The sequence below is a fragment of the Musca autumnalis genome, unplaced genomic scaffold (assembly GCF_047663935.1).
Source record: "Musca autumnalis isolate F117 unplaced genomic scaffold, ASM4766393v1 scaffold_1, whole genome shotgun sequence".
In the NCBI taxonomy this organism is placed as follows: domain Eukaryota; kingdom Metazoa; phylum Arthropoda; class Insecta; order Diptera; family Muscidae; genus Musca; species Musca autumnalis.
In genome coordinates, this window is record NW_027411644.1 from 97378429 (window position 1) to 97404603 (window position 26175).

At 34.4% G+C, this 26175-nt stretch overlaps 1 protein-coding gene across 5 annotated transcripts in view; it reads left to right on the forward strand.

Annotated features, from left to right (window-relative positions):
* Irk1 (Inwardly rectifying potassium channel 1) overlaps positions 1-26175 on the forward strand; it is a 136169-nt gene that overhangs the window by 71324 nt on the left and 38670 nt on the right. The window contains exon 1 of one of the 5 annotated variants that reach the window (XM_073986166.1): positions 16697-17452. The exons of the other annotated variants lie outside the window; for them this stretch is intronic. Coding sequence (XP_073842267.1) covers positions 17358-17452 — 95 coding nt within the window. The 5' untranslated portion in view covers positions 16697-17357. Of the gene's footprint in view, positions 1-16696; positions 17453-26175 lie in introns of those variants that run through there. 5 annotated transcript variants of the gene reach the window in all.

The window sequence follows — 26175 nt, forward strand, 5'->3', positions numbered from 1 at the left end:
CACAACACGTCCATACCTTTCAATATTTCGGCTATTTTCTTTTTGTTTCCCTGATTTCAATACGACTACTATCGTTTATTTTTTGTCTCCAATTTCGAATAGTAATTTCGAGTAGTAAGCTATGAAATGTCACCAATTGTGCACAGGTTCGTCCGTCTGTTGTAATCACTCCAATTGTAATCAAACAAGCGGAGATAGAACTATAAAATTTTACACAGATGGGCCTTTTGTTTGCAGACAGGTCAAGTTCGAAGATGGGCTACATCGGTCCACGTTTTTGTATAGCCGCCATATAACTTTCACGCCGCCTTTTTAGGCATTTTATTTGTGCATCTATATTTACGTTACCACCCGATTTCGGGTATTTTTTAAGTGTTTACCTATAATTTCATTCCAAATTGGCTGTCATTTGACATTTACAGACCCCGTGATCATATAATTTTTCCACCATTAATGGAAGCCCACGTTGTGGCCTAAGTAAATTGGGTGTTATTTTGGCATTTACGGATTCTAGTGATCAAGAAACTTTTCCCCCAACGAGGTTTTACGGGTAACATCCTATCTAAGTTAGTTTGAAGCATTCCCTTGCTTCAAAAATCATTTAATATCTATGTGTGAGATGTGCTTTCGAATAGAATTGGCTAGATTTTAAAGCAAGGGAACGCTTTTTGAGAAAAAATTGAAAATTTTTGAAGATTCTTAAAGGACGTAATGGAAGAAAGCTATAGCCAATCCTGTTCGAACGCCAACCTCACACAGCTGAGCTGTTCATAACTAATACTACTTTTATTAGTTTTGACACGTTTAACATTTTAAAAGTATTAGCATCACTTTTCCAATTCCCCTCACAAAATGTGCTCGATACGATTTTACTGGCGATGCCCGTGTAGAAGGAACTAAGACTGTATTTCCTTCTTCTTCTTCTTCTTGGTAGAGTGGGGAATATATTCCTCAATTGTCAATCATCTGGTATATATATCTCTTGCCGATCTTCGGATCCGGAGGTAACACGTTTATAAAGTGTATGCATCAGAAACACCTTATAAGCGTGTTGCCTCCATTGTCTAATAACTACGGATGGCATACCAATTGGGATTGGTCGTGAACGCTACTACCGATGCCGACAGTTTGGGTCCATCGATTTCCAGGCTAGACAACAATTTTTAACGTTGGCAAAAATACCCGACATTTGCTGAGTACTTCAGCCATGAAAAATTTCTCTACCAGTGGTGTCTTAAAATACGCCGTTCGCACTTGGCGGGATAAAGTAGATCCCATCTAACTGAGCTAATGTGAAAGGGGAGGAAAGAGGGTGGGCACACATTAATATAAGATAAGTCTCCTTTTTGTGGAAATAATTAGTAATTATTGGAATTCCTGCTTGCTTCCATCGAACAGTAAAAGTCAGTTAATTATCATAAAAAAATCTATAAATATACAATTCCAGAATTTGTGCTAATCGCAGCATAACCAGAAATATTTTGTATCAACATGACAATAGGTCAACAGGGCCTCGCAATTGTTAACTCTTAAAAACACAAACATAAAAATCACGACAATTGTTTACACTTTGACAGAGGCGTGTAATTATTCGCCACAGTCAATCACTTTGTTTATTTTAACAACACTTTGTGGTCTTGTTTGTTGTACATATTCATATTCAATATGTTGTACAAACAAATGAAAAAAAAACAATAAAACTGAAACAACAAATTCAATTAAATTTTAATTTATGTACATAATTTGTTGTTTGTATTCACGCCCGCATTGTGAGCCAGATATTTACTTACTGTTCTTAATTTTTTTTATTTATAGTAGGTAGTTGAAAGTAAATTAAGCAGCAGGTGTAGTTGTATATGTTTTCCTATCCCTCAAAAGCTATGGGCAACTAACCTTTTATTAACGGTTGGATTTACAATTGTTTAATATGAAATTGATAAGTCTTACTAATATTAAGTTAATATTATAATAATAATATAATAATATTATAATAATAATATAATATTTAATAATATAATATTTAATACTAAAGTAAAATTATTCTCCTCTTAAAGAATACCTTGAACTTTACAATTATAGAGTGTTTATGAATCTGCTCAAAAAATCCGAACCATGACAAAAGGTAAATTTTGAATATTTGCCGTAGGTTAGTTCTATAAATGCTTTTGTTATAGAAGTACTGATTTTGAAATATTTATTTAATTTTATATTTTTTATACTGATGAGAACCAACAAATCCAGTTTAAATCATAATTTTAGTAGTTAAAGCATATTAATGTATTAAATCCCATGATATTTTCCACATTTTTGAAATGGCCCAGAAAAAACGGAATCACATGAGTGTATATATCCGATATTTTATCGCACTGTTACCTAGAGTATAACACATTTATAGCAATATACATATTTTCCCACTGCTATACTCTTTATTTGCCACACTTTTATTGCTGTTTTTGGTTTTTGGGTACTGATAATGCCTCATTTTGTACTCTGCACCCTTTTTTGTCAAAAAATTCAACACACAATCCCAAAAGTCAAATGATTGCCGCAAAAAAACATTTGTTTAACATTGAAATTTAAATATACAAAATTAGAACATGCTGCCAAAATGTCATCCAGTGTTACCGCTCTTAGATTTTCCCACCAAAACTGGTCAAATACATACATATGTATGTTCCTACAACATCTGCCAAGGGACAACGGAGACTTCCCTCATATCAATGAGTTTACGCCGATTCATATTGGATCAATGATATTTGACCTAGTTTTTATCGCCCAGTCCGAACGGCGTGTCTTACCACAGCACTTGTAGAAAAGTTTCTCATGGCTGAAATGCTCAGGGAATGCAAGCCAACATTACACTGAATGTTCTGGTCAGGGATTAAATCGAGTGCAAGGCGGACGTGCTTACTACTGCACCACGGTGGCGCCCAAACTTGTTAAATTATTATTATTATTATTTATTGCTTTTACGCCAAGTCGTGGGCGCATAGTGCCTTGTTAAATACAGCTCATAATTCAAACAGCTCCGATATCCATCGCTACGATAATTTGTTCATAGAAATTCAAGGTCCCTTTATTCGCCCAAGTTAAATTCTTAGTATTCGTAGAAACTTTTTTTGAAATTCTACTATACTGTAAACAAATTAACACGGTGTGCCTGAGCCAACTTTAGTTCTTAGTTATCTCTTACGGCTGGAAAGTTTTTACGAGTTCTCAAACTACTCGTACATTGTTCATAGATGAGAAAACTCATAAGACAAAAAATCGAAGGAGGGCTTCTTAAATAAATAGCGGTCAAAATTCAAATGTTTAGAGTATTTCAGGTTTTCACGATTTTCTTTGGAAACCGCAAATCCGCGGACAACCTAAAATAAACCTAAAAAGGTGAACTTTTTTTTAAAAACTCCTCCGGCGATTTTTTCTTGTTTTTGGATTTTTCTCATCTATGAACATTGCTCACGGTGCTCTTGAAGCAACTTTAAATGGAATACCCCTAAAAATGTCAATTTTAATCGCAATTTATTTAAAAAGCGCTCCGGCGTTTTTTTTGTTTTTTTTGATTTTTCTCATCTATGAAAATTGCAGTTTCAGAATCGGCAAAAACCCAGGTGTAAGAATCTTCCATTTAAAGTTGCTTCAAGAGCACCGTATGCTGCTTCAGGATCCGCAAAAAACTTTCCAGGTGTAAGCTCCTTTCGTTTAAAGATGGTTCAGGCGCACCGTGTACTGTAAACAAATAAAAACCCTGCCAACAAAATTGGGAAATTTCTGTGAAAAAATTCTCGACCCCAATTACTTACATTTTTGTATGAAAAGTCCTACCGTTATAAGGGGTGATCCAATAAGAGGTACTTTTTTCAACAGCCTTTTTTCAGATCACGCGTGAGTCGTGCCACGTGTTCATGTTATTTTTGTATAGTACTGTTTGACATTTTATCATGGAAAAGCTTACGCCTCTACAACGTTTATTAATCGTTCAACCATATTACGAAAATTCGCGTTATGTGGGGAGTGTGTTTCGAGCTAATTTTTTCAGCGATGAGGCGCATTTCTGGCTTTATAGGTATGTAAAGAAGCAAAATTGCCACAATTGGGAAGAAGAACAACTATAAGAGATTCAAGAGCAGCTAATTTATCAAAAAAAAAAAAAAAAAAAAAAAACGGTTTCTGGGTCGTTGGAATCGTCGGACCCTATTTCTTCAAAATGATGCCGGTTAGGACTTCATTGTCAATGGCGACCGTTATTGGGCCGTGATAACCGACTACTTGATGTCTGAAAATGAAGCTCGTAATCTCGGCGACATTTGGTTTCAACAAAACGGCGCCACTTCCCACATATCGCATCAATCAATGGATTTATTAAAAGAACACTTCGGTGAGCATGTTTTGGACCAGTCGATTGGCCACCAAGATCGTCTCATATCACTCCGTTAGACCTTTTCCTGAGTGAATATGTAAAGTCAAAATTTAATGCGGATAAAGCCGCTTTGATTCCGGTCTTGGGGAAAAACATCAGACGTGCCATTCGCCAGTTACCAGACGAAAAGCTTGAACGTGTCATTGAAAATTGGACTCAACGGATGGACCGAGAGAGAGAGAGAGAGAGAGAGACGTAGCCTCGGCCAATATTTGTTACACATTTTTTCTTTAAAGAAAGTAGGAACCTCTAAATGGATTACCCTTTACATGCCAAAAGAATGTATCGACAATCTGCATGGATCTGGATATGTGTACATGTCCGTCTATCCATCTAAACCTTGTAATCACGATACAAGTCGCACTTTTAATACAGAAGTTTATATTACTCCGAGGATGTTTGGTATTGAAAATGGGATATTACGGCCCACGTTTTCATATAGCCCCCATAGAAGGGTACTTCCCGATTTTCGGCATATTGACGGTTTCAGCCTCATTACACTGAAATGGCTGAACTTTGGTAATTAGACTTCTTTGGGACTACAAACATTCCCCTAGATTTTTTTCATAATAGGTCGACGATTGGATATAGCCCCCATTAAAGGCACCTCCGGATTCTCGGTGTTTTGTTAGGTCGACAAAATTTGAAGTTTCATGAGTAAAATTTTGAAATTGTGAAATTTTGTATTTGGTCTTGGTTGGGGTTACATACTATTACCATTGAGAATGGTCGGTACCGATCCAGGTTTTGATACCCGAAACGTACCTCCCGATTTTCGATATTTTGAATATTTTAGCCAAATTATTTAAATGAAATGGCCAAATTAGCGCTGAGAATGATCGGTATGGATCCACGTGTTGATAAAGCTGGCATAGAATGTTTTTGCTACATTATGCCACCGAAATGACTGAAACTTGCTGTTTAGTAGCCAATATAAGTACACATTTTATACAAACATTTTTTGTATACTATTAAACATTGCGCGCTTATTTTTATACCCTCGGCCCTTAGGCTAAAGAGGGTATATACATGTTGATACGACCAAAATTGTGCATCATCGAAATAATAACTTTAAACCCCAAGTATGACGAAATCCGTTTCAGACAATTTGGAGTTGATTTAGGTATGACCGTCTGTCTGAACAAATCAACCGATTTGTTTTAAATTTTGGGTACCGTAATATTTTGCCCAAACTTAGTTTAAGTTCGAAGAGAGGCCATATCGGCCCATGCTTCCGGTACCTCCACCACAAAAGTTCAAAAATTTTTGCTAAAATGGTGCGCACAATAACTCTCGAAGGAAGTAACCGTATTGGTCATAACTTTGTTTCCTGTCATAGAAGATTTGAATATGGTGTACTGTATAACAGCTAGTCTCGGTTCGTTTTGAAATTTATTGCAACAAGCTCTTCTTGCGGGCCCTGTTATCACGGCACAATTTTTTCCGGGGCATGTCCATATTTCCTGAGAAAATGGACCAAAATCTCCAAGGAAAACCTGCCAGCATCAACAAAACTGAGTAGTAGACACTACATAGAATCAAATTATGACCCTATATGTACATGTTCGTCCGTCTGTCAATGTATTTTAGTTCGCAACGTGCAGGTCGCATACAATTCGGCTAAAAATTGGATAAGATAATTGTATAGCCATAGGAAGAACGATATCACTTTTGGTGATCAGTAGTGTAGTTAGTATATAGTGGTGGAGTATGTAAATTCCTAACTACATACTTCTAAAATATTGGTAGAAAATTAGATCTTAAAACGGCCAGCGATTTAAATCAACGGCAACCCTGTTCTCAAGTATTGACAACAACAAAAAGAGACCGAAAGGCATAAAGCCGCAAAACTAAACAATTGGCATCATGACAATATTTATGTTTTTTTATTTTATTTATTGTTTTTGTTTTTCTTTCCTACAACAACAACAGCCACATATTTTATGCTTTGCGCGCTTCAATGAATTTGTACAACACCAAAAATATTTTATCTTGAACTTGGTAACAGCGCTGAATGATTACAAAGCGTCAAATATTAATAACCACAAAACAACAAAAGCAAACAGTTTTTGGTCAAATTTTCTTCTTTTTTGTAAAATATAAATATAACAATTAAATGTTACATTTCCGAAATAATTTTTTGACGTAATTTCGATGACATCTGAATGTAATGACATCATCATGAATGACAGGGGCAAGCAAGTCCTTGAACTTATTGTAATATGTATAAATTTTTATGTAAATAAATGGGTATGTATGTATGTACAGCGCGTTTACCTTGCTGCAAAAAACAACAATAGGACCGGAAGGAAATCGATCATGCCAGATGGCCTGTCAAATATGTTTATTTGTCTATAGCAATGGATATGGGTTTTCAATACGAACAAAGGTCGCCAAATACATTTTCCGATTTTTTTCATCTCAATCAAATTTATGTGAATAGACATATATTATGCCGAGGACATTTATTGAATAACTAAAATATTGAAGGGCTTACATATGTATATGTGAGGACTTATTGTAATAATGCCAGCTATTTTCGGTTATATAGCTGTTCTACTTTTTTTTTTAAACAAAAGTTTGTCAAATTGATCCACTCATTACGACTACAGCACTCAACAGCATATATTATTTGTACTGAAACAGTGTAAAATAAAATTTTTGAATACGTAATGATTTTTTATCTAAACGTTGAATTCATAAGTAGCCATTTTGATTTCTTCTTTCAATATTAGCCTGAAACCTGAAAAACTTATTGTATTATTTTCATTCTCCGCACTACCATTAACCGCACCATATCATGTGTTCGATGTCGGACGTAAAGAACTTCAGTATTACGTCTATATTTATGCATTGTTAACTGACACAGAACATATGGCATTGATAAGCACTGAACGGCGAGACAGTGGAGAGAAACAAGTTCACTGAACTTTAAAACCAATCAACAAAAGTGAAATAAAACAAATATTTCTCATATACGGACGTAGAAACATTATTCAAACATTAAAAGAAAATTTATGAATTTCTTTTGTTTTTTGTCCATGGGGAAAATGAATTTACAATTTTTTATTGTTGAATTATTATCTATCCTAATTGTTATGGAAGTGGATAGACAGACGTATTGTGGGTAGTAATAACGCCAAGGATATGTCAAGTTCATGGATTTATAGGATACATACAATAAACGGCAATTGCATCGCAGTGTTAATGCATTTTAAAGTGGCCTCGTGTTTTCTAGTATTCTCAAGTCGATGGCAGGCGGGACATATTTTCTTTGTTTGTTGTTGTTGTTATGGCATTTAGTATATAGTGGGATGACCACCTGCGTATTAATAAATGTAACAGAATTAAGTTTAATAGAAAACTTTAAGAGATTGTCTTCGTTAACAAGTCCAAAAAGTTAGTGATAATCTTAACACTCATGTATTTTTGTATGAACTTAGATCATGTTCGAAGATGGGCTATAACGGTACCTTCCGATTTAAGGTATTTTGAGGCTTCTAGCTCCATTTTTTTTTTGCCGAATTAGCTGAAGTATGACATTTGAGGTTCCCAATGGCCAAAAAGCTTCTCGACTCGAAAATGGGCTATATCGGTCCCCGTTTTGATATAGCCCCCACAGAAGGGTACCTACCTATTTTAGGTATTTTGAAAGTTTTGGGTTCAATATCGCTCTGAAATGGCGGAAATTCTGTATAAAATCTTCGTTGAGGTTATAAAACTTTCCACCTGAAATTTGTTGGAATCGGTACACGTTTTCATATAGCCTCCATAGGTCGGTCCCTCCCGATTTTCGGCGTTTTCAAATTTTTGGCGTCATTATTAAACCGAAATGGATGACATTTGGTATTTAGTCTTCGAGGGGGGTATAAAAGATTCCAGAAGAGAATTATCAGTATTGGTCCACATTTCCATATGGGCCCCACAGAATGGTACCTTCCTATTTTCGGTGTTTTGAAGGTTGTGACTTCAATATGCTACCGTAATGGCTGAAATTTGGCATTTAGTATTCCTTGGGGCTGCAAAATATTCCCGCAGAAATTTGTCAGTAAAAGTCCACGCTTAGATATAGCCCCCATTCGGTATTTTGAAGAATTTAGCCTCATTATTTCACCAAAATGAGAGAAGTCTACCTTGTCCCGTATGGTATGTTGGTGGAACAATTTTATATTTTATATATATATCACCAAAATGGCTAAAATTTTGTATTTAGTCTTCTTTAGGGCTACAAAAATTTCCCCCAGGAATTTGTAAGTTTAGGTCCACGTCTTCATATAGACCCTATAAAAGGGTACCTCCCTATTTTCGATATTTTGAAGGATGTGAACTCAATATCAAACCGAAATGGCTTAAATTCGGCACTAATTCTTCGTTGGGACTACAAAACTTTCCCCCAAAAATTTATCAGTATAGGTCCACGCCTTCATGTAGCCCCATAGAACGGTACCTCCTGATCGTCGGGATTTTTAAGGTCGTGGCATCAATATCCCATCGAAATGGTATCTTCTTATAGACCCTATAAAAGGGTCATATAGACCCTATAAAAGGGTACCTCCCGATTTTCGATATTTTGAAGGATGTGAACTCAATATCAAACCGAAATGGCTTAAATTCGGCACTAATTCTTCGTTGGGACTACAAAACTTTCCCCCAGAAATTTATCAGTATAGGTCCACGCCTTCATATAGCCCCATAGAAAACGGTACCTCCTGATCGTCGGGATTTTTAAGGTCGTGGCATCAATATCCCATCGAAATGCCTGAAAATTATTATTTAGTCCTCGCGAGGGGTATATAACTTTCTAACTGAAATTTGTCGGTATATGTCCAGGCCTTCATATACCCCCATAGAAAGATACCTCCCGATTTTCGGTATTTTAAAGGTTAAGACCTCATTATCCCACCAAAATGGCTAAAATGTTATATTTGGTCTTCGCTGGGGGTATGAAACTTTCCACCTGAAATTTGTCAGTATAAGGCCACGTCTTTATATAGGTCCCATAGAACGGTACCCATAGAACGGTATTTTGAAGGTTGTGGGCTCAATATCCTACCAAAATGGTCTTCGTTGGGGGTTAAAAAACATTCCACCTGAAATTTGTCAGTATATACATATAAACGTTATATGGGCGTTTATATAGCCCCCATATAATGGTACCTTCCGATTTTCGGTATTTTGAAGGTTGCGGCCCCAATATCCCATTGTAATGTCTGAAGTCTGATATTTAGTCTTCGTTGGGGGTATAAAACTTTCCACCAGAAAGTTGTCTGTATAGATCCACATTCGACATTTTGAAACTTTTACCCAGGGGCACAAAACATTATAACAGGTATAAACCATCCCTTACTAATTGTTCATATTTACTTCAATACAATTCGTGGTGGACAGTATAAAAGTTTAGTTTTTTTAATAGCTTATAGTCTATAATTTTTAGCTTATACTATAAGCACCTCTCAATGGCGATGATGATCGCGTGTTCATGTTCAGCCTTTTTGTTCTCTCTCTTAAAATCTGGTGAAAGCATTTTTCAACACCTGAAGAAATTACGATAAATGATTCACCTGGAAGCTATCACACAAACAATAGCTCACTCATCATCGCCATTGACTGCATGATTGGCTATAAGGAAGATTTATGTTTGCATTTTCATTTCAAAAATGTTTAACAAATAAACAAAAATCAACACGACTGGTAACCTTATTTGTATGATTTTTTTGTTACCATGCACCTACAACTGTTGTTGTTACACTTCCGCCATATAAACACAAGGCGGCAAACCCCTTTATTTGTTTCCCGACAATACAACAACGAATGATATTAATTAATTTATTAAATTTATTCCTTATAATCTTGATGGGGGTCTACTGGTCTAGTGTCATTTGATCTATGAATTAGTAGTGTTCGCGAACAAATCACCCTGAGAATTAGCTTCGCTTACGAAAATTGCTCAACTATTTGAACAGAGGGGTCTAATTTAGTTTTCTTTTGTTTCGTTTTGGCCATTTGTCATTTTTTTCTTTCTTATTCTTTCTTACCCCCTTTCTCGTGTGTGACGGTGTGATGCCACGAAATGGTATTCCCATCTCTGACGTCACCTAGACATCAATTAATAATATTGCTAAGATTAACGATTGGATGTCTGATTAGATTAGATCTATTACCCATTCGTTTGTTTTATTACATTAGAGGGGGTCGTCATATCGTCAAACATGTGGACTCGTGGTTTTGAAATTATAGCGCTTTTTTGTTGTTGTAACAAAATTTTGGCAAACAAAATGTGTGAATTTTCTTTTGTGGGAATTCTATTTTCGGCTTATTTCACAGTTAGTGTAAATATTTAATACATACATATGTACATATAAATGTACATCCCCCACGAAAAGCAGATTAGTTTGAAATATCCCACAATAAAAGACTCACACTCAGTCACCCATTGACTGATTCATTGATGGTAATTATTGGGTCTAAAGTGTTTATAGGAAATTGTGGTGATCAAGAAAAATGCTGTTGTTAAACATTATTCAGTATTGACTTTAAACAAACAATTATGTTTGTAAACAAACAAACAATTTGTTTAAAGTATTTCGTTTTTATTTTGCGGGAAGTAATTTGGGTCTTTTGGCAAATTATCAATGAGGTTGGTCAGGAAATTTTACTGTGATTCAGCTTTAGTCCCCGAAAAAAATTATATTTATTTTATTTTTATACCCTACACCACACTGTGGTAAGGGGTATTATGCCTTTGTACATTTGTATGTAACATGCATAAGGAAACCAAATAGACCCATAGTTCCTTTTGGAGATATACATATAATCTCTTTCTGAGTCGATTTATGCATGTCCGTCCATCCGTCTGTCCATGTGTTTTTGTTCGCAACATACAGGTCACATTTACTGTCTGATTCAGCTGAAATTTGGGGAATATAATTAGCCATAGAAAGAACGCTATTGCTTTTGGTGAAAATCGGTTCATTCGGATTTGGATATATATCCGTCCAATTTTAATGGAATTTGGAATATTTTAAGGAACTTGGTATAGAAATAAATGTGCCTAATTCTATCGAAATCTGTTCACATTTGGATATAGCACCCGCTTTCCCAAATCAAAATTGAAGCAAATTTGGCACCATTTAGTACAAGTAGGAATTTTCAAAACTTTTTCTTTATTCCAATACCGAATTTCAAAATTTCAGCTCTAATCAGTTATTACTTATCGTCTTTCAAAAAAATCAATATATCAACCTTACTGCTACTCCATATCTAAACCCCACACACCAACAGTGACTCTAATACCAAATTTTAGAATTCCAGCGCTGTCCGTACACCAAATACCATATTTAGAAAAACGTAACACTTTTCGTACATTTATGGTACGCATGTGCCACCGTGGTGCAATGGTATGCACACCCGCATTGCACGCTGAAGGTCGTGGGTTCGATTCCCCGGCCAGTCAACATCAAAATTTTCAACGGTGGCAAAATACCCCTCAGTAATGTTGGCGACATTTCCTGAGTATTTCAGCCATGTAAAACTTCTCTATAAAGTGGTGTCGTAAGACACGCCGTTCGGACTCGGCGATAAACAGTAGGTCCCATATCATTGAGCTAATATGAATCGGGGTCCACTCATTGATATGAGAGAAGTCTTCCTTGTCCCGTATGGGATGTTTGTGGAACAATTATATATGTACCACCTCCATATACCAACGCTGCACTCCAGCTCTATCCCTACATCCCATAACAAAACACAAATTTCCGAAATCTCTTTTTTGTCTCCATTCCATTTAACAAATGATTCCACAATTAGTTCTACTTAGCACTTTTACATTAGAGGGGGTCGTCATACACTTAGTTCCAGCTCTCCGTACATCCAAACACAAGCTGTACCAAATTTGGTGCTTTTCGTACAATTAAGTAGGAATTTCCAAAACTACCTCAATCCTATACTCCAGCAATAATCTTAATTCCAAATGCCAGGATTCCAGCTCCACCCGTTCTCCAAAATCCAAACAAAAGTACGAATTTCCGTTCAACCAAAAGCAAGTTGTACATAATTTAGTACCCTTCGTACACAAAAGTACAGATTTGCAAACCTATCTCAATATCTCAATCCTACACTTCAACAGTAATCTTAATTCCAAATTTCAGGTTTCCAGCTCTATCCGTTAACACAAATCAAAGTTCTACTAAATTTAGTACAATTTAGTACTTTTCGTACACGTAAGTACGAATTTCCAAAACCATTTCCTTATACATATATAAACCACCACCCAACCTTGATTCCGACACCAAATTGCAGATTTTAGCTATACCAGTTCAAAATATACAATTGGTACCAAATTTAGTGAATTTTAGTCCTTTTCGTACACTTCAAGTTCGAACTTCCAAAAACCCTTTAGTAAAATTTTCTAGTACAACTTTTCCTCCATCAGTTACCCTAATTCGCCTAATACAAAGGGTACCCTATTTAATGCCTTTTAGTACCCTTATAGTTCGTATTTCTAAAAACCCGACCTTATCTCACCCCTATACACCAACAGAAATAAATGTGCCAATTTATATCGAAATTATTCGATAATTTCGGCTCCGCCCGATTTTGATCTTTTCCTTACTGGTTAATGAATAACTTGGGGATTTGAAATATTTTTATTTGACAGATGTATTCATATATTTTACAGCAAATAAATGGTGAAAGAGTCGCTTAATACCCCAGATCATCAAGCCGTGATGAGAGTAGCAACAGAACAACCACCATTCGGCTTTCGTTCAGTAGCCGTTTGTCGTTTGTTTCAATGATTTTTAATTTTAGCAATGCATTAACACTGTATTATTTATATACTGCATTTATTAATTTCAATATGGCAATAGTTTAGAACATCCGATATGCGGTAAGCAACAAGTAAAGTAATTGATATTGCAATGACAGCAATCAGCTGATTCGTAAATTGCCGTTTGTCAGGGTAAACTTTAATTTATATCTTAATGCAAATTAAAGCTGCCGTCAGTCTATGGTATTAGATGATAATAAGCCCTAGTTTAAATACCGTTGTAAATTCCATAGACCTAAAGATTTTGAGAAAATAGCAAATAGTAAAACTCATAAAAGAGAGAAGAAGAGAAAAATTGTTGTCACACAAAAGTTTTTTCAAAAAGTTCGGGAACGCAAAAATGAAAAACCGCCAAAAAAGCTGGAACAAATGTCAAAGTCGGCGTACCAGCCAATCAGACGCCGGCAACCATGTTACTATTTTTTACACACTCAAATTTGTCGAGTAAAAAGTTTTTAAAGAGAGCGTCATTCAGCGCCATTTTTGTTTAAAGAGAAGTGAACATTTTTATGCGTCATTCAGCGCCATTTTTGTTTAAAGAGAAGTGAACATTTTACAACTTTTTTGTGTACGGGAACGGGTTTTCGAGTAAAATGTGTAAAAGTCGTAAACATTGTAAAAACTTTTTAGTTCTGGAACAAAGCATCTATACTTGAAATACAAGATTAGTCATTGAACGATAATAAAATAAGTATACTTTTAGGCAGACTATTAAAAAAACAAGTAAGAGAGGGCTATAGTCGAACGGGGCCGTCTATGAGATACCCTACACCACTACTTCTGTGCACTAGTTTTCCACGGGATTTCTTTTATATGATAGACAGCCGCTCCACTCGGAGACCTTATGATCAATTGTGCTCAACGTGGTAGTGTGCTGAGAGAGAAATTTTTTCGGAAAAGATAGTGGTAGTGGAAAGACAGAGTATATATAAAGGTTAGAAATTAGATTAGAGTTATTAAGGTATGTAGGTTTACGTAGAGTGTGTATTTGCCATGTTTCCTTCCCGTTGGAGCCATCCCAGGCCTTTGGCGACGAAGAGCAGACTTGTCGGCTTGGTTTTACAAAAGGCTATTAGAAATTGGATCGTGTGTTTACCCGTGGAACGCAATCTTCCAGAAATAAGAATTGGACAGCGACATTCGATTGTTTCTATCTCTTCTTTATCTTCACACAGCCTGCGATACATACATACATGAGTTGATATACACGATAACATAACAGAGATATAGCACATATGTATGTATATAAACCGTCATTGCTGGAAACGTAAGACGTTTTCCTTACTTTATAATGGACAGTATACATATACAAAATTAAACTTTGCATTTACCCTTAGATAAGTGAATTAGTACCTAGGAACCTTTTTAATTTTGTGGAGAATCGTTAAAAAAGTTCAAAATACCCTTAGAAATAGCTTTCGGTGATTTTTATCGAATGGACCATTACTGTTGACCAAATTCATTCTAATTAGCATCAATTTAAAAAAAAAGATTGGAATGATTGCGACCTTTTGTAGCATGGAAAGTAAATGTAGTTCTTTAAAAACAAACCAAAACACTAAAGGAACCCACTTATATGTTAGACAGTAGTTCCGTTATCATGCCAGTACATCGATGTAATTTGCATTAAGGGAGAAGTGGTTTTCGTAATTTGCTGGAATATGTCTCTCAGAATTTAAAATATGGATCAAAAATTAAATTGTAAATTTTTTCCACAGATGTTATAGTAAATTTCACCAGTTAAACACTATCCGATTATTATCCAAAATTATTTGGATCTTGGGCCTCCTCTATCACCATATTGAAGACCTTTAATTCAAAAGAATTACACAAATACCTTGTATACAACAGATAAAAACATCCCGTGTTGTGGGTCAAGCATTATTAGTCGATTATTAGAGTGTTAACATTCTGTTTATCGAATTAGTTTCTTTGAACATTAATTTCTGCTTGGAAATTCGTTTAAACAATTCAGAAGAGAGCACAATGGACCGAAGAGGTCCTTGCAACAGCTTCATCTAGGAAATAAATACCATGCGAAAACGGAATCCAACAATTTTAACTTATGAAAAAAGTTAAACCGATTTGGCGATTTGGACTCATTAAGAAAGAGGATTGAACAGCAGGATATAGTACGTGCTGATGAATGTTGAGATTTGAGAATGGGAGGATATTCCCGATAATTACTAGCAGCTTCATTTTAAACTAATTCGAACTTACCCTTAATAAATTTTGGGTCCCGAATATCATACTTGTTTTTATGTTACCATTATTCAGTATGTCGTTTATTTTGTTTGACTTGACTGCACAAATTCTATAGAAACAAAATAAATTACCATCATTCATTTCGCTAGCAGTACCCGCATTTCTCAGATGTTTTGTAAATATTGTCATAAAATGCTCTTCGCAACGATATTTACATAACATTAATTACGAAAATAAACAAAATCAAAATCATCTTCCTTGGTTGAACAAAAATACTCTAGCCTAATCAATCACATGCAACAACAATCACAACATGCAATAATTAATGGCATTTAAATGTCGTAAATGCGAGTAAAACCATTCATATATATTCAAACAAAATTTTCAAGCGTGACAAAGAAAATATCTCCTTTCAAAGATCATTAAAGGAATAAATTCAAATGTAAATGCATATGAATACATATGCAACACCGCTCTAATCTTCAGTACGTAAATTTATAGAAATCCATGATCTCAGATGATATATTCATACAGTTTTTGTGGTAAGAATTTGTAAAACAAGAACGAATAAATTCTATAAACTGATTAAAATTCTCTTGTAAGAAAGTTACCTGTGTTAAATATAAATCACCTCGGGTAACTAAAACATGGTTAAAGACTATACACTTATACGATGATTAAGTACATTATCTCGATTTATTTGACATATATTGTATGAAAATGACAACTTAAATCCACAGGATTTGCTAAATCGAGCATAGTCTAAACGGGGTATTATACCCTGTGTTTAATATCAACCAGGTTTAATAAAACCCGTAATTTAAACTGTTAGTTAAATAATTCGCATGTTTTTAGGGAGCAGCTATTTAAAACTTATGTGTAAGGTTTCCGTAGTATCAGCTTGAATATCCAAATTTGTAACGTTGCCCTCGAATTTAATGATTGTTTTCTGATTTATAAAGAAATTTTATTTATTGTCCTTGAAGACTGACATTCTTCTCTTGATTTTCAGAATAAGGCCCTGATTTCCGTATTTTATAGATACAAGCATATCTCTTCTATTCCCCAAACTTCACTATCACTACCATGCCAATTAATTCCATCAAGCCCAAATCTACCGAATATAACTTGATCTTACCAGTCTAATTCCCACTATACCGGCTTCTACGAACACAATGCACTTTGACCTATCTCAACAATATGCCTTAATTACTACAAAAATGTCTCATTTCAAAAACGCTTTTGAAATTAGTAACAACAACAGCCACATAAATATAATTGCACTAAACAGCAGCAGACAGCATTGTTCTAAAGAAAGTGAAAAATTGACAAACGTAGAAAATTGCAAAAACCGACACAACAAAACAATTTCAAATTAGAAATTTCAAAAAAATAAATTCACCCACAGTAGTTGGCATAAAACATTGCAATCGACAACATCATTGTTAAGATAAATTCAAACTAAAATTTGTTACAAAAATAAATTCAAAGTTTTTTCAAAATTTTTGCAATCGCGAAAAAACTGAACAAAAAATCCATTTTTTTAACAACAAAAAAAGCTATGCTAATAATTCAAAAGAATTGCACAAAAGAATTAATCTTAAAAATGTCAAATACTACAAACCTATTATATAAGCAGACATTATGTTGTGTAAAGTGTAAAATTTAAGGGCAATGACGATTATTTGCGCCATTGCCATGTAAAATTTTTATTCAGTTTTTTTTTTCGTAACAACATAACCTTCAGAGTTCTTCTTTTTCACAATTCGAATCAAACAAAAAGGAAGTGAATCAAAACAAAACGTAACGTTTCGATTGCATGTGAGTGAGCAGTGGCAGCAGTAAAATCATTGAGAACTCGAACGGCAGAGAAAGAAACCCCAACAAAGCAAAGTGAAGTAAAAAATGCCTGAGATCAAACGCAGCCTCAGTCGGCTATCAATGCTGGTATTTCGTGCCACTCATTCCAGTGAACAAAGTTGGCGTGATGAATTACTAAGGTATTTCAACAATCTGTGCGGTTGTGTGTTGGGCTCAATTTAAAGTAATTCTACGCTAGCCCTCCCCCAGCCTCATCCAACTCCCTCTGTGCTCCATTTGCATTTGTTGACTGACCAACAATATGTTGTCATCTAATTAAATAATTAAAACAAAGCAAAGCCATCATAACGTAAGAGATTTTCAGAAGTCAAATACTTTGCTATTTTACGAATTAGAATTGAATTGAAATTTCTTATCCTCCCTCCCAAAAACTCAATTCGGCTTTTCTTTTTTTTTTGTTCTTTGTCATCGCACAATGAGATTTGTGTCATTGAGATTGTAGTACGTTGTCGTAATCCACATGTAATCCAAGCAAAGACAAACGCACGTACTTACATGCTTTTAGTGTACCTCTTGTTGTTGTTTTTTTTTTTCATGTCGCTGTTGTTTTATGAGTCAATTAAATTATTAGAAAATAAAATTAAAAACGTAGCTAAACTAAATTAAAACCACTTTATACGCATCTTAAGTTGTGGCGTCATACGGTATATGTATGTCACATATGTATGTCTGTACCTAAGGTATGAAAACTTGGAGGAGTGAAGGTAATACTATCGGAAGAACTAATATTTTTTGCTCATGTCACTATTTCAAATTGATAATTTGTCTAATAATTCAAAAAACCCACGCTGATTGCGCAGACAGGAACTAAAATAACCAAGTAAGAACGGCGTTAAGTTCGGCCGGGACGAACTTTTTATACCCTCCACCACGAACTTTATTGAAGTGAATAAGCAGAAGCTTTTCTTCTTATTGCAGGAGCAGTATATCCCAACTGATAACACTCTCTTCAAAAGAGCTCATATGGGGCGTCATCGTAGTTCTTTCCAAAACATTGAATTATATTTGCAATTTTCCGAATTGAGCTTTTGAACAGCAGTCTCGGTTCGAACATTTTACAAAAAAACTCTCGAAATATATAAAATTGGATAATACCAGCCAGTCTTAAACCTGGATATATATGGACAGTTTTTTCTATCTTCTAGGAACACACAAATTCAATTAACGACCAATTTGGTAGAAAAATGTGACTAAAATCTTCAAAAACCTTAACTGATGGCTATGCGTTTATGGGGGCCATACCAAAAGGTGAACCTTAAATGTCTGATTTTTTGCAAGGGTTGCGAAAACTAAATACCAAATTTCAGTTATTTCGGTTGAATAATGTGGCTAAAACTTTCAAAACACCGAAAATTGGAGAGCACCGTTCTTTGGGGGCTATATGAACACGTTTCGGTAGGATATTGAGGTCACAGTCTTCAAAATACATACCGAAAATCGGGACTAAATACCAAATTTCAGGCATTTCGGCGAGACGTTGAGTCCACAACAATCAAAATACCGAAAATAAGAAGGTACCATTATACACCGACAATTTTCAGGATGAAAAAACCTAAACACCAAATTTCAGCCTTGAGGGGGATGGTGAATTGAGGCCATAACCTTCAAAATACCAAATATCGGAATGTTTTTTTTCTATGGGGACTATATGAAGACGTCGATCTATACGCAAAAATTTCAGATGGAAAGTTGTATACCCCCAACGAAGACTAAATACTAAATGCCATTCTATTCGGTGGGATGTTGAGGCCACACCCTTCAACATACCGAAAATCAGAAGATGCCTATACCGACAAATTTCAGGGTGAAAGGAGACAAATTACCAATTTCAGCCATTTGGGGGGATATTGAGCCCACAACCTTCAATATTCCGAAAATCGGGAGGTAACGCTCAATGTGGGTTATATTAAGACGTTGGCCTATACTGACAAATGTCAGGTGGAAAGTTTTGTACGCCACATTAGGAAAACTACCAAATTTAAGCCATTTGGGGAGTATATTGAGGCCACAACCTTCACCGAATATCGGGAGATACCGCTCTATGGGGACTATATTTAGACGTTGACCTATACCGACAAATTTTAGGTGGAAAATTGTATACCCCCAACGAAGACTATATACCAACTTCCAGCCATTTCAGTGCTATATTAAGGCTAAAACCATGAAAATATGAAGACGTTGACATATACCGACAAATTTCCGGTTGAAAGTTTTATTCCCAACTTTCAAGTTCCGAAAATCGGACGGTACCGTCCTACGAAGACTAAGTACCAAATTTCAGCCATTTCGGTGGGATATTGAGGCTAAAACCTTTAAAATTCCGAAAATCGGGAGGTAATGTTTTATGGGGGCCTTATGCAGACGTGGACCTATATCGACAAATTTCACATGGAATGTTGTATACTAGACTGGTTTTAACTCAACGGGAAAAATCGATGTTGGATTTTTTATGCGGCACCCCTTTAAGAGTTTAGTTTTGTCAGATTTTAAGATTTTATACAACGGTACCTCCCGATTTTCGCTATTTCGAAGGTTGAAACCTCAATATCGCCCTGAAATATCTGGAATTTGGTATTTAGTCTTCGTTGCGGGTATACAATAGGGTGGTTTTAAAAAATCTATATCGAATTTTTTATGCGCCACCCCATAAAGTGTTTAGTTTTGTCAGATTTTAAGATTGCCAAAGTTTGGGCACAATCGGAATATGTTAATTCGTTCCTTTAGACCACATTTATGATCCAATCGCTGAAACAATTTTATAAGTTCATTTCTGCGGCTAAACAAGTAATCCTACAAACAATTTTGAAAATCAGGTCGGATTTTAATATAAATTATATTAGTATATAGGGCCATGGAAACTTGGAGGCCCCAGCGCACGTGTTAACATATTCCGATTGTTGTTGGGGGCTATATCAAAACTTGGACCGATATAGCCCATTTTCAATACCAAATATCATAGAAATAAAAGAAGCTTATGACAAATTTAATTATACCCTTCATATTATGGTGGGGGATATAAAAAGTTTTTTTTATAAAAAGAACACTAAGTCGTCCAGGGATTGAACATGATAGCTGTGTTCCTTTACTTACCTGAGGTTACCATTTTTACCATTTGTTACTATTTTTAACCTGCAAAGCGTTCCTTAACCCCGAAAAGTGGCAAAACTGGAAGCAATTTTTAAGAGAGTGTGAGAGGAGAGAGAGCGAAAATGGCTTTCTCTTCTACCACTGGCTACCAGACAAATTTCTGCAGGTAAAAAATGGCAGAATTGGTTTTTCGACTTTTGTTTGACGATTTTTTTATGTTTTTTTTTTTGACATTGCTGCCAGATCTACCATTTTTTCGTTCCTTTACTTTTCTGGTAAAAATGTTCATGAGAGAGCAAATTTGACACTTTTCTCTTTTACCACTCTTACCATTAAAAAGGTAAAGGAACAAAGCTGATATCTTCTGATTTATAGTTAGACACTTTGCAAGTTAAGAACATTGAGTGTGGTTGAATAAATCATCGCTTTTCATTTATTTATTTGTTTGTCGACGTTGACTCTCGAATTTCTAACCCTCAATTACACTGTACAACACAAAAAATAATTACAAGATAATTCGGTCAGATTATGAAAGAGGGCCGAAAAAAGAAGACACGTGTATCGGCGTTTTCAAAGTTTTCGTCGGGAAGTAACCAAAATAGGCGTGACAAGTTCCGCCCATTTCTACAGGTTTTGAAATATTCGACATCAGATTCCTTTAAATTATTGCATTTTATTATAAAGTATCTTTGCCAATTTTACTAACAACAATGCGGGGTATCTTTTTATGAAAAATTAACCCTAAAGCGAGTCACTAAAAGGGTCTATTTGGTCTCTTTCTTCAAAAACGTTTAAAAACTCCTTTAAAATGTGATCGTATCCGATCAAAATATTCTACAAAATTATTTGTCATAAAATTTTACCATAGGTCCCCGAATACACGAAAACTCTAAATCGTACCTAAACGCCAGGAATCTGCCAAAAGTAAAATCACGTTTTAGGGTTAATGTTGTACTTTATCTAAGTTTATTAAGTTTTGTCCCACAAAACTTCATTCTAGACAGAAGACTTCAAAGATAAAAATATTTTCCATTAAATTTCAATATAAGCCGCTGAATAAATGAAATATGTATTTGCAATATATATCAAGAAAATATATACATCAAATTTGTCAACAAAACACCCAAATATTTTTTGAATACATTTGTTTTATTCTTTTTTCTAAATCGTACCTAAACGCCAGGAATCTGCCAAATGTAAAATTACGTTTTAGGGTTAATGTTGTACTTTATCTGAGTATATTAAGTTTTGTCCCTTAAAAGACGTCAAAGACAAAAATATTCTTCATCAAATTTTAATATAAGTCTCCGAATAAATGAAATATGTATTTGCAATATATATAAATTTTGCCAACAAAACACCCAAATATTTTTTTAATACATTTGTTTTGTTCTTTTTTCGAGTTGATGCATGAAAGTAACATAAAATTTAGATTTAGACGAAAGGTGTTAAAAGAAAAAATATTCTACACAAAATTTCAATGTAAGTTTCAGAACAAACTTGATACCTAAGTAAAACACTTTGTTAAGAAAATGACGCTACAAAATTAGATATTATAGATAGAAATTATTTGTTATACTTTAAGACTCTTAATGAAAATTTATTCCATACTGAGTCAAAATCTCCTAAAATACTTCACTTTTTGGGGTTGAGTCAAAAGAAGAAATATTCCAAATCAAATTTCATTATGAGTCTCTGAACAAAAGAAATTTGTAGCTATAATATTTAACATCTCCAGAATCTTTTGCTTTTTATATATGATTTAGGACCATATTTTACCGTTTTTATTCACATTTTCGTTATATGCGGTCACAAAATATATTTTATGGATATTTTTTCATAATAAATTCTTTCAGAAGATTATGTGTGCTCGACCCAAACTGTTTTTGGAATATCAATGGTGAATATATATAGGGAAAATATTGATAACCCAGATCGGACTTTGCAAAATTACGTATTTTAGTATTATAAACTAAAATAACGTCATCAGGATAAGTCATAGGTTCCTGATATTGTTTGTGAAAAATGCGGAGATACTCTACGGCTATTGTCCAGTGAATATATTAAACGTTTTCGAAAGAAGAGACCAAAAAGACCCGTTTAGTGACTCGCATGAGGGTTAATTTTTTTCATAAAAAGATACCCCGCATTGTTGTCAGTAATATTGCCAAAGATACTTTAAATCTAAAATGCAAGGATTCCAAGGAATCAAATGTCGAATATTTCAAAACCTGTAGAAATGGACCGAACTTGCCACCCCTATTTTGGTTACCTCCCAACGTAAACTTTCAAAACGCCGATACACGTCTTCTTTTTTCGGCCCTCTTTCATAATCTGTTCGGAGTTTCTTGTAATTTAAAAAAAAGTTTAATTTTGTTGTACTGTGTTATGTAGGCGAACACTCACACCCTGATGTTCATTACTTGTAATGCATGAAATAAGTTATTTGTCCTTGTAAAATTAAAAATAAACCCATAATTTTTCTTAGGCTGCATCATAATCTAGGCTGCATCATAATCTAGGCTGCAACTAAGTATAGATCTTTTAAAGATTATACATCCAACCATCTAGATGAGTATCTTTCTCCTTTACAATATGAATATTTTGGTGTTCCACCGGCGGGCATGTTAGCCCTTCAAACCCTGTGGCAATATTCAAATCACCAACGTTGCTCAATTAAAGATTACAACTGTAAATCAATTTATTCCCTTAAAATATATTTAAAATATCAACCCACAATTATTTTTCAATTTTCTCTCACATCAATGTACATGGATAACCCTTGAAGGCATTCATTCATCACAATACTGTCAGTGTGTTTCGTGTTAATTTGTTTTAGATAATTATTTTTTTCTAATAACGATTCATTAGTTTCTATAATAATATTTAATAGCTGCCAATATAGAAATATCAACGATTCTATCTTTGGGGGGAAATAAATGTTTATTTTAAAGCTTAGATTCTGACTAGCCAGCCAGTCGTTTGTATTTGTTTATTATTTATTTATCGTGTTGAAATTGATTTTAATTAGTTTACTATTGGATTTTTGAGATTTTTTTTAGCACACGCTAACTATAGACAAGTTTGTTTTGTTTCGGTTATAAAAGGCAGGGTGTTTGTTCGGGAGGTGGTTATGTGAATGTGATCGAATATTTGAAATACATATAATTAAACAACAATAAAAATAATTTAAAATAATCATGATTAACGTATTAAATTAAATGACATTAAAAATAATTATATATTTAAAAGGTAATTATTTGCAGAAAAAGAAAGGGCTTTTTGCAATGGAAAATGCTGTTGGGTGAAAGAAACTTAGCATCGTCAGCCACGGGATTTCAAATTAAAAATATATATGTTTATATTGAGTTATATCATGAAGAGTTGTTGATCCACTGGGCCCGTTTTATATACATTATTAGCCCTTAGACCGTGCCTTTTACATCTTTTAGTGCAAGTTATCAACATCTTTATTTGACTTCCCTTATTATAAATCTAAATCCCCTTCTAATTTATGGACCCATCTTCTTAATTGCAAACTAAATATCTTTAACGCCTCGATTTCCTGTCGTCTATTATTTTTATTATAAACAGAGAATTTTGATCCAACAACTGGGTAAATAAAAAAATTAAAACACATTATTTTGACGTCAATTTATCGCACGAACAAATCTCGACACAAATAAAATATGAAATAATAAAACGGTTCACTGACTACCTACAACATACAACCGTTATTCTATATGGCATGGCGTTAATTTGCAAGTCGAAAATGTTTTTAAAATTACATTTAATTTTAATTTGATAAACAATTTCGGTTTGTGATGATTCTGATCTGATAAAATAAACAATAATCACGACATTATGGTAAATAGGGAAATTTATGAGATTTTTTTTCTCGCTCTAAATTTCTTTGAAGGCCATGTTCACGTTTTCTTATTTTTTTTCTTATTATTGTGGTAGACTAAGCAAACAAAAACTATACACATTTTTTGGGATATTAGATAAAAATACTACGAAGAAGATAACAATACCTACTACAAGATTTCTTCTATCAAGTGTGTGATTTAAGATTATATCAAAATGTGGGCCATTAGGCGTATTTATGAGGGAAATTTCTTTTGAGAGATAAATTAAAGAATCAGTCGGCTTTGCCGATAGCTAAATACTCTCAGCCTATGACTGTGCAAAATAGATTAAAATATACTATGAACAGATTCCTTATCATTACATTTAATAGCATTTTCGTTGGTGACAAAAGAAGTTTGGAAGTTTCGAACACACATTTTAAGGCGACGTACAACTCGGATATTTGCGCATATCGCAAGCAATTAAAAAATCAACTTTTTGTAATTTTCGATTCAATCATCATCCACATAAATTCGGGTATTTGTTAGGAATGTAGTAAGGGTATTTTCTCAATCACAAACCAAAGGATTGGAATGTAAGAATATCAGAAGAAGACGATTGCACTATACATTTACATTTACATATACATACATACATATATTTCAAAAACAAGAAAAAATCGCTGGATGCATTTCAAAGTTCATATTTTTAGGTTTTGTTTTAGGTTTTCAAGATTTTGCTTGGAAACCGCAAGTCCTATCGAAATGGGACTAAAGAAAATGTTGTAGCAGTGAAAATGTTTCACAAGATTGGCTGATTGACATTTTCCTAGGTTTTACCATTTTTGAGATATAGATGTTCAGATCAAACCTTCAGATTTTTTCTTAGGTCTACAGGATTTAGCTTGAAAACTGCAAATCCTTTCCTTTTCCTTTAGCTGTGAAAATTCTCTACCAGATAGGCTTTCGTAATTTTCGCTAGGTTGTACCATTTTTGAGATATATAATATTAAGTTGGGAAATTGCAGTCATGTCATTGTTTTATAAGCAGGCGATACAGTCAATCCATTGTCCAAATTTCAACATATATATCTCAATAACGGTAAAAACTACGAAGATATCATAAAAGTCAATCTTGTAGCTAAAATATTTTCTTTAGTCCCGTTTCGATAAGACTTGCGGTTTCCCAGCAAAATCGTGAAAACCTAATAAACTTTTAAAAATGTCAACTTGAATCGCGATTATTTAAATAGCGCTCCGGCGATTTTTTGTTTTTTTTTTTTTGTTTTTTAACTTTTCTCATCAATAAATATTGTAGTTTCAGAATCCGCAAAAACTTCCCAGGTGTAAGCACCTTCCATTTAAATTTGGTTCAAGAGCACCGTGGTAGCAATACCCCTTCAAAAAATATAATGTTATGGTAAATAAAAATGGCAAATCAATCCTTGAACAGTCCTTAAAGTGTAGTTAAACTAACATTGTGAACTACTTTGAGGTAGATACCGGAAGGAGTTTTCCGGCATAGTTCATCTTCGTACTTGATTTTAGCTTGAGAGAAGTATTACGATGTGCAAAAATTATTTTTGTCGGTCCCGGTAGGGTTTTTTAAGATTTTGGTACATTATGGCAGATATCATGGACTTGTTGACGAAAACATTGCATCACTGTAAACAGGACCTTAAACCGTAGTTAAACTTTTAAACCGTATTTAAGCTAACATTTGAACTCTTGTTGGTGTTGTCCGATATGTACATACCTTGTTGGTCAACATGATGTTCGTTTGGAAGACATGTGCAGAGATTCGGCCAAATTGCATGCTTAATTCGTTATCGTGCTGATCAGTAATTTTAACAGATGCTAGCAGGGCTATTTACATCTTTTGTATCAGGATGTATGGATTGTTCCTA